The sequence below is a fragment of the Ovis canadensis genome, chromosome 1 (assembly GCF_042477335.2).
Source record: "Ovis canadensis isolate MfBH-ARS-UI-01 breed Bighorn chromosome 1, ARS-UI_OviCan_v2, whole genome shotgun sequence".
Classification (NCBI taxonomy): Eukaryota; Metazoa; Chordata; class Mammalia; order Artiodactyla; family Bovidae; genus Ovis; species Ovis canadensis.
Genome location: NC_091245.1, coordinates 28,105,317 through 28,121,466, shown reverse-complemented (window position 1 = coordinate 28,121,466; position 16,150 = coordinate 28,105,317). Strand labels below are relative to the sequence as shown.

Genomic DNA, 16,150 nt, shown 5'->3' with positions numbered 1-16,150 from the left:
ACATGTTAACATAAATAATTTTATTAAAAATTATTATATTCCCCTCAAGAAAAACTGATGAGGGGCATTGTTTTGCACTCCAGCAATTCTCTTTAATATCTGCTTTCATAAGAGGCAGGTGAATTCTTACATCTGACACAGCTGATTCTTCATTCAACCTATGGCATTAATTTTTAGGTTGAAGTCTATGAAGCAAATCTGACCTCATACAGATATGTGGTTAGAAAAGGGAGGAGGACTTTAATAGCCTTTTAAGAAAATTGTGGGTATTCTTTTTTAATACTAGCCTAAAACGTGAAAAGTGGGAGTTTCTGACAGGCTAAAGGCAATGCTGAATTTAAAAGAATATCAATCAACTTTTCATACTCTTGCTATATTCAAGTCCACTAATCTTGCCCTTTGAGTAAAGTGATAATCTTGACTTTTCTCTGGAGTCTTTTCACATAATTTCCAAAATTTGCCCTGAAGCTAGCATGTATCTGATCACCAGTGCTCTGGGAACAGGGCTGGTAATTACTATCATTTAATACTATACAGAATTCCATTTAATTCCCTTTTTTCAGCTTGGGCCTCACTCCTGTCTTCCACTAAACCTAAAGGTCAAATGATTCTAGAGACACATCAGTTCAGTTTCTCCAGGGAACAAGCCTCCAATACCTTGACAAGGAACTGATAGTGACCTAGTGGTAAAAAGGATCTTGGAATCCAATTATACCACAGAAGTGTTTTTCTTCCCTCCTCTCATTCCCACCTTACTTGACGTCTAGTACATGTAGGTCCTAAGCCTTCTCAAATTCTGCAGGAAGACTCAACCAGCATAATCCTTCCTCAAGAACCTGGGCTCTGAGTTTCTCTGTTCTGTGTCAATAACCACACTTCCATCAGCTTTTAATCATCCACTGTGTTTCTGACATCGTTCTACTGTTTCCTCTCCTAGTCACTTCACCCTGATGGGTTAATACTTTAATTTCTTTACTGTCATTTTTGTCAGAGTTGGAAAGCACCAAAAGAGATAAATTCGTATTTCCAATCTACTACACTTAACCAAATGTCCTAATACATCATATTTAAATGGTTTACCCTTTCCTTCTCCATATTATACATTCCTTAAGAACTTGGGTCTTTGGTAATCATGCAGATGGAGCCCTCAAGAGGGGACTAGTATATAAATTTTTTAAAAAAAATTTTTAGAGGTATTCCCTGGTGGTCTAGTGGCTTAGAATCTGAGCTCCCAAAGCAGGGGGCCCTGGGTTGATCCCTGGTTGGGGAGCTAGAACCAACATGCCACAGCTAAAGATCCTATGTGCTGCAAGTAAGACCTGACACAGCCAAATAAACAAAATTTTTTTAAAAGGAATGGGATTACTGCCCTTGTAAAAAGATCCCCTAGATTTCCGCCGCCCTTCTGCCATACATAGCTGTCTATGAAACACAGCAGGACCTTAAAAGTTTAAGGTTGTTTTCGTGGAAAGAGAACTTCCCATAGGAACCCTCTGTCACAAAGCCTATGCATTTAATAGTGTTCAACTAACACTTACTGAGCTCTTCAAGCACAAGGCATTTTCAAAGTGCTACAGGTATAGCAATTAATTAACCTGGGAGATAGCTATATGCGAAAGAAGAATATAGACATATAAACAAAATTTCAGGATAAAATATTAAGTACTAAGACAGAGGTTAAGTACAGGGCTCTACAGGACAGTCAGGAGAATCAGAACTTCCTGATCAGAAGGTCTGAATTGATCTTTTAAAAACACAAACAAGTTAAGCAAGTGAAGACAAATGGTCTTAAGTAGAGAAAACAAAACAAAGCAAAGCAACAGAGGCATAAAAAAGTTTGGGATGAAACTATCAGTACTTTGGCATCACTGGAGCACAGAGGTAATGAGCATGTCAAGAAATGAGATTGTAGCTGCCTCTGGCCTCCTGAGTACCAAGCAGAGTACCATGTGAGAAAGGCAAAGGTGAGAGGATGCAGAAAACCTGCCACCTGTGCCAAGACGCTGAGCATCACTGAGATTTCTACTCCTACACTTGCAACTGAGAAGGGATCCAACACGCAGTATTCCTGGAAGTGCAGGGCTGGCGACATTCACGACCTGCTTTCCTTCTGAGTATGGGGCAAGCCTTGCCTCAGTTACAGGTCCACACAACTTAGGATTCCACCCATATTCAAAGGAGGTGCGGGGTTCGGGTCATCTTGAGGCCTTCTTCACAGACTGCGCCCCAGGAAGAAAAGGGAAGAAGGAGGAACATATAGCCGCAGAACAACACTGCGACATTATGATTCCGCAGAGACATCAACATCACAACCCATCCGAGTCGCCACTCTGATGCCTCACAGACAAGGAGCCGAGCTGAGCGGTGGGAAGCCAGTGGCGCCCTCCGGGAGGAAGGGCAGACAGACGGACGGCGTCAAGTCCTGACACCCCACACCCGACCCCAGCCCCGTTTCCCGGTCACTCAGGGCTCCCGCGGCCTCACCCAGGCTGAGCGGAGCCAGGAGCCCACCTCCAGGGACCCACAGCTCTGTTTACCTTGGTCATCCCAACCCCCACCACAAACACCCGGTTCCGGAGCAGAGACTGTGAAGCGGCCAAAGACATTGTTGGAACCACTGTGGGCACAGGCGGGCGCAGCGGACGTAAAGCTTGCGGATCTGAGGTTGGCGCAGCCTGAAGCCGCAGCTCCGCCTGAGCTCTTTGAGTCAGGGAAGCAACAGGAGGCGGCCGAGGGGCGGGGCGGGGAGGGGCGGGGCGGGCAGAACTGGAAACGTGCGCATGCGCGGAGCCACCGGCGAGGACTGTGTAGGGAGGGGAGTGCTAGGGGACTCAAGCGGACAAAGTTCAAGGCGAGAATTCACCGGTTGGTTGGAAGCTCCGTCCCTTTCAGCCCTTGAAAAAGGCTCCATAGGCTAGTACCAGTCCTTCAGGTTTCAATTCTCTATGCTGAGGGCTATTGCGGCCTGCAGCAAGGTCTGAGATTGAGGGCAAGGCTGGATTCACGAAAGGGTAGCCCGAGGAAAAATTTTGAAATTTGGGAGTTGCTCTGTATCCTATCGGTCGAGAAGTTAGAAAAGATACCCTACGGGGGAGGGGGGACAGATTTTATTGTATGAATGTCTAAAATAAAACTAAAGTCCTGTCACTAGCCGTGGGACTTTTTTTTCTGTGTGTGTTTATAATATGGTCTGTTTGTTCATTATTTATGTATTTTTGGCTTTGCTGGATGCTCCTTGCTTTGCGCACTTTCTCTAGTTGTAAGGGGCAGCGGCCAGTCTTCCTTGCGGTACACAGCCTTCTCACTGCGGTGACTTGTCTTGTTGGGGAGCACAGGCTCTGGATGCCCCGGCTTCAGTAGCTGCAGCACCTGCGCTCAGTAGTTGTGGCGACCTGGGGCTAGCTGCTCAGGGGCTTGTGGGATCTTCCCAGACCTGGGATTTGAGCGAACCCGTGTCCCCTGCATTGGCAGGCAGATTCTTACCTACTGTGCCACCAGGAAAGTCTGCTGAGTGACATTTTGTCTTGTGAGGATTAAGGGAGGTGATAGAAGCAAAGCCTTTAGCACTTGATACAGGGACTATATATATGTAGGTATGTTGTGGATATATTATGTATTTAGGGGATGATTTTTATTGGCTGATTCTGAATTTGCAGATTTTTCTACGGATAAGAATGAATCAGTAACCCCAAAATCAATACTCCAAGACCCTGGAGGTGGGTGGAAAAAATGTGAGTTGCCCCACATGTCTCTTCTCAGTTGAGGTTACACAAGACCCTGTCCAGTTCATGCTGTAAACAAATGTGTTTCTCATGATTTCATGCCTGCCATGTTTTCACATTTTTGTGTTTTGTTGTTCATTTCACCATTTAAAAATCTCCCGCAACAATGGTGCCTGAAGCACTACCTGGTATACCTGTGAAGTTCTACCTGTGAAGAAAATACTGAACTTGGCTCATACATGAGTTATAGTGTTATTGGCCCTGAGCTCAAATACAAATAACAAGATGTCTTCAAACAGAAACACATAAAACCAACTTATTTATTAATCAACTGACAAAATATGTTGTGGGCAGAGACTTGCAGGTGCCTAACCCTGTATTTTCCTTAGGAGCAATTGTTCAGTGTTCACTAATTTGTGTTTACAGCAACTTTTAGAAATAACTAACACCAAACTCTGAGAACTGACTCTGTATGTGTGTATGTTTGTAAAATTTCTGAGGCCCCTTCCAGTCTTAGGGTGTATGATAAGAGCCTCTCATAGATCTTCATGGCATAAAGCATCAGATGCTGGAAGGTCACCTCCTCCAGTTGTTCTTAGGACTGGTAGAATTTAAGGCCAGGTGTTCATTTAACAAAAACTCCAGTTGGCTGCTGAGGAGTTACGGGGCAGGAGGTGAAAAGACAGAGGACTTGGGGCAAGCTGAGGTGTTTTTGAGACTGACCAAGCTATCTCTGTGGGGACTGAGTATCCTGTCTGTGGGCAGGAGTGGGTGGGTAGGGACATGTTCAAATTGATGCTGACTGACCTCAGCTCAGTTCAGTTCAGTTGCTCAGTCATGTCCGACTCTTTGCAACCCCATGAATTACAGCACGCCAGGCCTCCCTGTCCATCACCAACTCCTGGAGTTCACCCAAATCCACATCCATCGAGTCGGTGATGCCATCCAGCCATCTCATCCTCTGTGGTCCCCTTCTCCTCCTGCCCCCAATCCCTCCCAGCATCAGAGTCTTTTCCAATGAGTCAACTCTTCACATCAGGTGGCCAAAGTACTGGAGTTTCAGCTTTAGCATCATTCCTTCCAAAGAACACCCAGGACTGATCTCCTTTTGGGGGTTGCAAAAGACAGACACACTTAGCCCTGAAGGGAAACTGAACCAAGTGGACTCTCAGTTCATAGGCCATTTTTATTATTTCATAAGACCTTATAGAAATTGCACATTTATATATACTGTGCCACCCCCCAATAAAAATCACCAAAGGTTCAGACCACCCATATTCAGAGCCCACTTTCTACTGGATCAGAGCATCTGGGAGTAAAGCCTAGGCATGAATGTTTAGTTTTTCCAGGTGATTCTAAGTAGCCTCCACTAAAGAATGGGTCAGCTTAGTAAAATCTTCACCTGGTCGGACAAGGGGCAAAGAATCTCCCCTTTTCCTCCCTATCCCTAGAGCCTAGCATAAGGCAGGCACTGAAGAAGTCATTAAATGGCGAGTTGTTTCTTGAAACTCTGATTGACTGATAAAGACAGCAGTATAATTGGTGGATAAACAACACAATAGAACAAGAAGTCACAGGGTCCAGGTTAATCATCGTGCAACAAATGCTCCCTGTCCATTGGATATTGGTTTCAAAATAGAGCCCATAGAGGTGGAGATGGAATAATAAACATTGCAGTTAATGCTGAAAACGTTAGAAAGGGACACTTTCCTTTCCAATGTGGAAGACTAGATAATCCAAAAATTCTACCACAAAATATCTAGAAATGCTCCATAAAATACAACAAATGTTCTTTTAAAAGTATACAATATAGAAGAGAGACTTTTCTTGTTTTAATTTTATAGTCCTCTGTACCGTTTGAATGGTTTGATCTTATGTGTGTATTACTTTTTTTTGTCATTACTATAGTATGTCTTATTTTAATTCTTGTCATCGTGTTCATTTTCATTTTAACCAATTATTTTTGAGTAGACAAGACTTAAAACATGAATCAAGATTCAAAAATTTTTTAAAGTCAAACTGTAAAATTTCTCCTTCCTACCCCTATTGCCAGTTCCCAAGTTCCTCTTCCCTATCCTAGAAATATTTTATGTAGCTCCCTTATGAAAAGAGTGGAAACACCGTGTGTGCTCGGTTGTGTCCGACTCTGCGACCCCATGGACTATAGCCCACCAGGCTCCTCTGTCCAGGGAATTTTTCAGGCAAGAGTACTGCAGCATATCATCATTTCCTGCTCCAGGGGATCATCCCAATCCAGAGATCAAACCCGCTTCTATTGTGTCTCCTGTGTTGGCAGGTGGATTCTTTACCACTTGGGAAGCCACACAAGTGTATATATGCACACCTAAATAACGCTGTCCTTCTCTATAACACAACATTTAGCTTTCTTCACACACTCTGATAGCTCAGTTGATAAAGAATCTGCCTGCAATGCAGGAGACCCCAGTTCAATTCCTGGGTTGGGAAGATCCGCTGAAGAAGGGATAGGCTACCCACTCCAGTAGTCTTGGGCTTCCCTTGTGGCTCAACTAGTAAAGAATCCGCCTGCAATGCAGGAGACCTGGGTTTGATCCCTGGGTTGGGAAGATCCCCTGGAGAAGGAAATGCTACCTACTCCAGTATTCTGGTCCGGGGTCGCAAAAAGTTGGACAGGACTGAGTGACTTTCAATTAATTAAATTAAAAATCACACACTATTCCAATGTTGACTTTTTTCATACAATAGATTTTGAAGCCCACATTAGAGCTTCCTGTGTTTTTTTTCATAACTGCATAGTATTCAGTGTATCACTTCAGTTCAGTCACTCAGTCATGTCTGACTCTTTTCAACCCATGAACTGCAGCATGCCAGGCCTCCCCATCCATCACCAACTCCCAGAGTCCACCCAGACTCATGTCCATTGAGTTGGTGATGCCATCCAACCATCTCATCCTCTGTTGTCCCCTTCTCCTCCGGCCCTCAATCTCTCCCAGCATCAGGGTCTTTTCCAATGAGTCAGCTCTTCGCATCAGGTGGCCAAAATAGTGGAGTTTCAGCTTCAACATCAGTCCTTCTGATGAACACCCAGGACTGATCTCCCTGAGGATGGACTGGCTGGATGTCCTTGCAGTCCAAGGGACTCCTAAGAGTCTTCTCCAACACCACAGCTCAAAAGCATCAATTCTTCGACACTCAGATTTCTTTATAGTCCAACTCTCACATCCATACATGACTACTGGAAAAACCATAGCTTTGACTAGATGGACTTTTGTCAACAAAGTAAACCATAATTTATTTAAGCAATCCCTGTTGTATATTAACATGGTTTCCAGTCTTTTGTTATTATAAGCAATTTGTCTATATGATATTTCACACCTGTGTAGGTATATCTGCAGGCTAAATTATTAAAATTGGGATTTCACAGTAAAAAATAGAGGTAATATCTACATATAAACTGTCATTTAGCCTCCATTAAAGATATTCCTATCATCATTGTCAGAGTGCTCTGCATGTATCACTTAATAACTAAAACAGGACTTCCTTGGTGGTCCAGTGGTTAAGAATCCATCTGCCAATGTAGGGGACACGGGTTCAATCCCTGGTCCAGGAAGATTCCACATATCTTGGGGAAACTAAGCACAGGCACCACAGCGACCGAACCACGCACCCTAGGGCCCATGCTCTGCAACAAGAGAAGCCATTACAATGAGAAGCCCTTGCACCACAGCTAGAGAAAACCCGTGCACAGTAACAAAGAGTCAAGAAACTAAGACAAATAAACAAAATTAAAATAACTAAAACAGTAATTTTTATTTCATATTATAAATTCAGAAGAGATTATTAAGGGAGTTTGGCATAAAACTGGCAGGATTTAAAAGGAGAAAAAAAATGTTATTACTATGGCCCTGTTATTACTACCACTCTAATCCTACCTCCATTGCTCCTTTGCTAAGCTTCCTTGGAATCCAAGAAACAATCATAATGTAGAGAGGAGGCAGAGCACCTTCTTATTTTAAAACCCAGGCACCAGATCTCCTCTTAGGAAAGGAAGTTTCTTTACTTGGTGTATTAGTTAGCTGCTGCTGCTAAGTCACTTAAGTCATGTCTGACTCTGTGTGACCCCATAGATGGCAGCCCACCAGGCTCCCCCGTCCCTGGGATTCTCCAGGCAAGAACACTGGAGTGGGTTGCCATTTCCTTCTCCAATGCATGAAAGTGAAAAGTGAAAGTGAAGTCGCTCAGTCGTGTCCAACTCTTAGCGACCCCATGGACTGCAGCGCACCAGGCTCCTCTGTCCATGGGATTTTCCAGGCAAGAGTACTATAGTGGAGTGCCATTGCCTTCTCTGATTAGTTTGCTAGTGTTGCCATAACAAAGTCACAAACTGAATAATTTAAACAGCAGCAATGTATTTCTGCACAGTTCTGGGGGCTAGAAGTCTAGGATAAAGGTAACGTCAGGGTTCATTCTGTCTGAGGCCTTGGCTTCTCCTTGGCTTCTAAATGGCCATCCTCCCCTTTGTCTTCCCCTATACTCATCTGTGTTGAAAATTTTTTCTTCTTCTAAGGATATCAGTTATTTTTATTTAGGGCCAACTCTAATGACCTCATTTTAACTTAATTACCTCTTTAAAGACTCCGTCTACAAATACATTGTGAGGTACTTAGGGATAGGACTTCAACACATACATTTGGGGCAACACAATTCAGTACATAACAGTTAGCTTTAACCTCCTTAAGTATGAGAAGTGAAGTCCCACAGTTGTTTCCCAAACTCCTGTAAAAATCTTTCTATGCAGCACCCCACTCCAGTACTCTTGCCTGGAAAATCCCATGGATGGAGGAGCCTGGTGGGCTACAGTGCATGGGGTCGCAAAGAGTCAGACACAACTGAGTGACTGGACTAAACTATACAGCCTTGTGTCTGTGACTCTTTAAGGAGTGGCAGAATTGGAGTTGTGCCCAGTAATGTGGAGAAAAGGGACAGGGAGAGATGGCCTGGTGACCCATAACCTGAATTAATTTGTTGGAAACAAGGGCAGCTTACAAATAGCCAGAAGTGAGATAAGCCCCAATTAACCTTGAGGGTCACAGAGAGGAACTATCATGAGCTAGTGACAAAGATTCTATCACTGAACTCTAGCCAGGGTCCTCTGAGCCCTCTTCTCTGCTAGGCTTCAGCCTCCCCTAAAGTAGTGAGAAGAGATTTTACAAGGAGAAGAAGGAATAGGGAGGTGGGTGAGCCAGGACGGTGTACAGTCGGGGAAGTGAAAACTTTCAATATACACAGAGTGGGGTTAGTCCACGTGGAACTATTCTAGCTTTGCTGTCCCTTCTGCAAGCTTAGGCTCCCTCAGAGACTGGGAGATAGGAGCCCTACCTTCAGATGTTGGCTGGAACAAACAGTAATTTCTTTTGGCAGTCTTGAGTTTTCTTAGGCAGGCACTTTACAAGGAGCTAGAGTCATTCTAGGGATGTGTCCTTGAGCTATTAGAAACTATGTTAAGAGTTCAGTTCATGCTGGACATTTCTCTTTTGCAACAGTACATTACTGATTAAAATCTGTTTTCACTACTTTAGCTTTCAGCTTTCTTTATATTTGGCACATCATTTTTATTACCTATGCTTTACAGATAAAATTTTGGCACTTAAGAGAGATTGGCAGTCTTGTCCAAAATCACACAGCAGAGCTGGGCTTTCTCCTACCCATGTCTTCTGGTCTCCAACAGGCTGAGGGTGTTCCCAAAGGAGGAACAGTTTTTGAAGGCCTGGGGCAGAGCAGCGAGCTTTCAGCGGGAGGCGGTGGTAGAAGGCCGAGTGGCCTGTTCCCAGAGTAGGCTTCAATGCTGTGCGCCCTGACCAGCACCCTGCGCTTTTCGTGCCCCTGGAGGCCACTTGGGACCTGAGGCTGCTCCTGCAACCTGAGGGCTGCAGGCCGGGAGATCCAGGTATGAGTTCTGGTGGGTCCAGACCGCGCTAAGTGCGCTTGCTGTCCTTGTGAGCCTGGGAGGCAGCTGGGGTGGGCGCCACTGGGCTGAAGGAGACAGGGTCCAGCACGCCTGGTGCTGCTGCCAGGCAGGGACCCATGGTCTGTGCTCCCTTCAACATGCAGGCAGGTGGAAGCTGATCTCAGAGAGAGAAAGCAGTGAGTGGTCCTGAGAGAGAGCTTAGTTCCCCACCCAGAAACTGAACCTGGGTGGGTAGCCTGGACGAAAACCAGGAATCCTAGCTGCTAGACCACCAGCAAGGAGAGGCTAGAAGGAAGGTGGCCTTGGCCCCATTTGAAAACAAGAATGTTTCAAGAAGGCAAAGACTGTAAAAACAAGTACAAACCTTATTACAGACACAGCACAACATATGGGAGAGCAACAGAGAAGCAGTTGTATTTAAGTCAGAAAAGCTAGGCAGAAATACACACCCAGAGAGAAAGGGAATGGGGGGCCCTCTCTAACGAGGAGGAGGCCAGTAAAGAGGTGAGCTAAATCACTTATAAAGGACAGCCTTTGGGTCTTTATATACGGCAAATTATCTTGTACCTTCGCAACTGACTGGTCCTAGACCTCTCCAACATGTCTGCACAACACTTTGCTAACATGGATCCCACTGCAGAGACCTATGGGGCTGTGTCCACACTTACTATGGGGTGGCACCTCCTCCCTTTTTGACCCCCAATAAGCCTTTCTGCACATGTGTAGACAGGGACATTTTCCTTGACCTCAGGAGTGGTCACCTAACCTGTTTATTCCAGCAGAGCTCAGCTACTGACATTAGTTTTATCCTTGGAGTGTCTGGGTGAGAGAAAAACTTCAGTTTTATTCCACTTGACAAACACCAGCTGTCCGGCCCAAGGGCCCATCTATCTCCTACCCCAAAACCAGTAAGGGGGAGGCGGGTTGCCCAGTGTGTCTGAGGATAGGACCCCTAAGCTCCTGCATCCCGGTAGAGGCTCCCCAGGCCTAAATCCTTTAGTAGATGACCACCTCACCCGCTGCTCCCACAGTAATTGCGATGGGATTTTACATCAATATCGGTCCCTTCAGCCCCATATTTGGTTCCCCGGGGCTGTGAGGAAAGAGAGGGGACTTGTTCAAGGGTAGAACAAGGTGCCAGCAAGCCCAGCCCCCACTAGAGCTTTAAAATACCTGGTTTCCTTCCAGGCCAAACTTCCTAGCAAGGTTCCAGTGGGCTGGGCAGCCAAACCAATTCCAATCTGGCTTAGGGTGCCCGGGCTCCTGGAAAGGAGGAGCAGAGGAGAGGACGCAGTTGGGGGTGGGGGCGGGGAGGGGAGAGAGGAGAGAGCAGAGGAGAGCTTGGTGCCCCCCTGCACAATCGCCCTGCAGCTGCTCATGGAGTTTGGAGTCCTGCTGAATCAAGAAAAGTTCATAGCAGCTGCTGGCAAGAACACCTTGATTGAGCCTTGTTTGGGGTTTTGTTTCGTTGTGTTTTATTTTGTTTGTTTTTGTTTGGGGGTAGTTTTATCTTCAAAGGTGGGTAAAGGGCAGTGGTTGGACTTTGCAATCAGTGAGCGGCATTCCCCTGTTGGTTGTGTGTCACCAACTGGGCGAAGGCCTCTTATTTACTTTCTCCCCAGTCCCAACCCCTCTAACCTTCCCCGCATTTAAAGTAGTGCTATTTGTGTCCAAGTTTTAGTTTACACAGATTTAGTTGCTCTAGGGATTTTGTATATCTCCTTTTTTCTCGCTTGATACGAAGTTGAAGAGCTGTTCCTGGCGCCCTGCTGTTGCATACACTATTTGCATCCCCCACTTTTGATGGACATGAACGGGCTTCTGGCATCCCACTACATCCCTTGGTGAGAATTCTGTGGCCATGTGGGATGGCTAGCCTTAGAGAATACCCTCCTCGCTCTCATGCTCAGTTCACTGCCAAACTGGCAACAGTGTTTGGCTTGAAATAGCTATAACTATTCTCCCAGCTTTATAGTCAATAAAACAAGGAGCAGAGAGTTTAAGCAAATTGAACCAGGTCTGATTTTAAAACCTGTCTTCTCGACTATTAATGGTCATCACATTCTTCTAGTAATTCAGTGATTACTAGTAATTCTAGTAAATCCCTAGAATTCTAGTAATTCTGTAGCCCACCAGGCTCCTCTGTCCATGGGTTCTCCAGGCAAGAATACTGGAGTGGGTTGCCACGGCCTCCTCCAGGGGATCTTCCCAACCCACGGATCGAACTAGGGTCTCCCGCATTGCAGGCAGATTCTTTATTGTCTGAGCCACCGGGGAAGGCCCTGAACCACAAATGGTGCCGGAGAAGGCTCTTGAGACTCCCTGGGACAAGAAAGAGCTCAAAACAGTCAATCTTAAAGGAAATCAACACTGAATATTCATTGGAAGGGCTGATGCTGAACCTGAAGCTCCAATACTTCGGCCACCTGATGCGAAGAGCTGACTCATTGGAAAAGACCCTGATCTGGGAAAGATTGAAGGCAGGAGGAGAAGGGGGTGACAGAGGATGAAATGGTTGGATGCCAAGATCGACTCAAACGACATAAATTTGAGCAAATTTAGGAGACGGTGAAAGACAGGGAAACCTGGAGTGCTGCAGGCAGTGGGGTCACAAAGGGTCAGAAATGGCTGAGCCACTGAACAACAACAATAAGGAGATTAAGCTTCTGCCCCTGCCAGAGGGCATATAGAGTGTCCTAGAGGGAAGGAGATAAGGAAACCAAGAAGAGGCATAAGGAGGAGACCCACACACAGGAGAACCATCCCACCATCCTCCTAGAAGTCACCAGTCCTGCCTTCCACTTGTGATAGCACGAGAGCACTGTCACATTGTGCCTGTTGTCTTCAAAAATGAGATTAGCCCGTTAACCACTCCTCACCCCATGGCTTTACTCCAGCTCCTGAGCTGAATATTCAAGGTTCTCCACCACAACCTGACCATGTCACCTTCTCTCTCCTACCATGGGTTTGTTCATTTTAAGCCATCCCACTTCAGTGTTTCCTTCTAACTATGCCCCTGACTTGGGTCCTCTCCTCCCTTTCTACCTTTGTAAACCACTTAGGAATTACACCCTCTTCCCCTACCCTTGTCCTTTTACATTCCTTCTTTCTGGACTTGTCTTCTTCATCACTTGTTAACTCTGAGAGTGAGGATTGCTAGCTGGGTCCACCTAGTAACTTTGGCACATTCTCTTCTTTTCTGAGCCTCAGTTTCCCCCTCTATATACTAAGGGATTATTAAGGCTTCCCATACAGCTCAGTAGTAAAAGAATCTGCCAGTGCAGGAGACACAGGAGACTTGGGTTTGATCCCTGGATCAGGAAGATCCCCCTGGAGAAGGGAATGGAAATACCACTTCAGTGTTCTTGCCTTGAGAATCCCATGGATAGAGGAGCCTTGCAGGCTACAGTCCATAGGGATTACAAAGAGTCAGACACTACTGAGCAACTGAACACACATACCCACACGACCTTCCAGTGGTTTCTATCGACTCCCACCCACATCACTGTGTGATCCAGACCAAGATAGATGTGACTCTAGGTCCTCTGCTAAGCAGATCAAACCATCACAGGAATCTGATAAGAGCAGAGAGGGTGCAATGCAGACCCATCATTATTACTGGGGTCCAGCAAGGACAATGTTCCCAGAATAGGGTATCAACTAAGAAGTCAGGGGCCACGGCTGAGTCCTCTGTTTCTTCGGGGCCTGGCATGTGGTAGTAAGAGCTGAACATTGTCAGGTGAATGAATGAAAGCCAAAGACACCCTGTCTGGCCCCTTAGGTCTCCAGCTTAGAGCGCACACATCATATTGGGTCCTAGACTTTCACCAGCTTCTGTGCATTTTCCCTGCTCAAAGTGCCCACAAACTCTGGATATACACTTATGGACATTATCTCTTTTAATCTTCATTACAACCTTTTTAGTATTTCTATTTATAGATCAGGAAAGTGAAGGTCAGAAGGATAAAGTAACTTGTCCAAGGCCATGGAGCTGGTATGTGACTGAGCTGTGACTTCAGCCAAGCACCATATTTGTGTTCTGCAGGAGAGAGCTAGAGATGAAATATGGGAGAGAGTTAGCCAGAGAAAAAGGAAAGGCAGAACAGGAAAGTGAAGAGGAGAGAGGAAAGTTCCTGTCAACCCCAGGATGTCATGACTATATTTGTTTTCTACTGCCACATAACATATTACCACAGACTGTTGCTAAAATAGCATACATTTATTATCTCATAGTTTCCATAGGTCAGAAGTCCAGGCACAATTTTGCTGGGTTCTCTGCTTCAAAGTACCCACAAACTCCCTTCTCAGGGTTTTATCAGGCTGCAGTCCTGAAGTTGGCAGGGGCTATGGTCTCTCATTCGGAGAAGGCAATGGCAATCCACTCCAGTACTCTTGCCTGGAAAATCCCATGGACGGGGGAGCCTGGTAGGCTGCAGTCCATGGTGTCACGAAGAGTCGGACACCTGAGCGACTTCACTTTCGCTTTTCACTTTCATACATTGGAGAAGGAAATGGCAACCCACTCCAGTGTTCTTGCCTGGAGAATCCCAGGGACTGGGGAGCCTGGTGGGCTGCCGTCTGTGGGATCGCACAGAGTCAGACACGACTGAAGCGACTTAGCAGCAGCAGCAGCAGCATGGTCTCTCATTATGGGCTTCAACAGGGAGTTGAAGCCAAGAGAATTCCATACAAACAGACAAGTGTGTTAAAACAGACAAGTGTGTTAAAATAGACAAGTGTGAACAGACAACTGTGTAGAAACAGGCCTTAACTTCCTGTAGACTCCCACACAGTTAACTTTGCCACGGCTGCTGCTCTTCCTTCAACCTACTATAAAAGCATGTTGTGTGTTGTTTGTCTGCCCAGTTGCGTCTGACCCTTTGCGACCCCGTGGACTGCAACACACGAGGCCTCCCTGTCCCTCACCATCTCCCAGAATTCATGTGCATTGCATGGGTGATGCATCCAGCCACCTCATCCTCTGACACGCTCTCTTCCTTCTGCCCTCAATTTTTCCCAGCATCAGGGACTTTTCCAGTGAGTCGGTTGTTCACATCAGGTGACATTCATACTAGAGCTTTCAGCATCAGTCCTTCCAGTGAGTATTCAGGGTTGATTTCCCTTAAGGTTGACTGGTTTGATCTCCTTGCTGTCCAAGGGACTGTCAGGAGTCTTCTCCAGCACCACACTTCAAAGGTGTTTGGCACAGTCTTTGGCACTCTGCCTTCTTTACGGTCCAGCTCTCACAACCATACATGACCACTGGGAAGACCATAGCCTTGATTATACAGACCTCTGTCAGCAGAGTAATGTTTCTGCTTTTCAACACACTACCTAGGTTTGTCATAGCATATAGGCCCTACCATTCTTAGGGTCTTCATTTCCTTTTGAGGGCTCGTGTGTTACATAAAATTTGAACAAACTCGTATGCTTTTCTCCTGTTAATCTGTTTCATCTTGGTTTAATTCTCAGGTGCAGCCAAAACACATTAAAGGCCCAGCTCCACAAACCCTATAGTACCCGCTCTGCTACACTCAGGGCCCTCATCTGTGCCACTCCCTCTGTCTGATACAGGCTTTTCCCACCAACACACACACACACACACACACACACACACACACACACACACACACACACACACACGCTTTTGTCTGGCTACCGCCTATTCATTCCTCAGCTCTCAGCTGAAAGGTCGCTTCCTCCCCCAGGAAGTCACTGCTGATCCTCTACACTAGGGCTCCCCTCTGCCCACTCTAAACCCCCAATCTCCTGTCTTTTTTTCCCCATGTTGATGTCTCTAATAGTAATTATTTGCTGAATGTCGATCTCCTCTGTTAGACTGTAGGATCTAAGAGGACAGGGACTGAGCCTGCTCTAGTCTCTGACATCAGTGTTTAGTACAAAGGCCAGTGTGTGTTAAATACAAAACTGTACAAACGACTGAATAAAGAGAACTTGGACTGACCTTTCCGGAACTTCAACCATTTGAGTAGTCTCATAGAGAACAGAGTGGTAGCCAAGGGGAAGGAAAGGTTGGGAAAAATGCATTAGGAGTTTGCAGTTAGCAGATGCAAACTATTATACATAGAAGGGATAAACAACATCCTACTGTATAACACAGGGAACTGTATTCAATATCTTGTGATAAATCATAATGGAAAAAAATAGGAAAAGGAATATATATGTATAAAACTGAATCACTTTGCTGTACAATAGAAATTAACATATTCAATAAGATACAATTTTTCAAATGGAATAGTCTCTTACCTGTAGTATCTTTCCCACTATACCTCACTCTGAAAATGAAAATTTTTACCTATTATATGTTGAATAAATGAATTACGAATTTTTTAATTGGGTAGAAGAAAACCTTGAAAAGAAGTGCAGGGCATCATCTGAGAGGTAGGAAAGCCAGGAAAATGTGGAGTCACAGGCAAGTACATGTTGTTATATGTTTGTCAAAACCCATAGCATATGCAAC

General features: G+C 45.5%; 1 protein-coding gene across 2 annotated transcripts in view; it reads right to left on the bottom strand.

The window, feature by feature from the left end:
- SCP2 (sterol carrier protein 2) overlaps window positions 1-16,150 on the bottom strand; it is a 981,293-nt gene that overhangs the window by 92,751 nt on the left and 872,392 nt on the right. The window contains exon 1 of one of the 2 annotated variants that reach the window (XM_069591905.1): window positions 2,538-2,724. The exons of the other annotated variant lie outside the window; for it this stretch is intronic. Within the exon in view, the coding sequence (XP_069448006.1) occupies window positions 2,538-2,606 (69 nt within the window). The 5' untranslated portion in view covers window positions 2,607-2,724. Of the gene's footprint in view, window positions 1-2,537; window positions 2,725-16,150 lie in introns of those variants that run through there. 2 annotated transcript variants of the gene reach the window in all.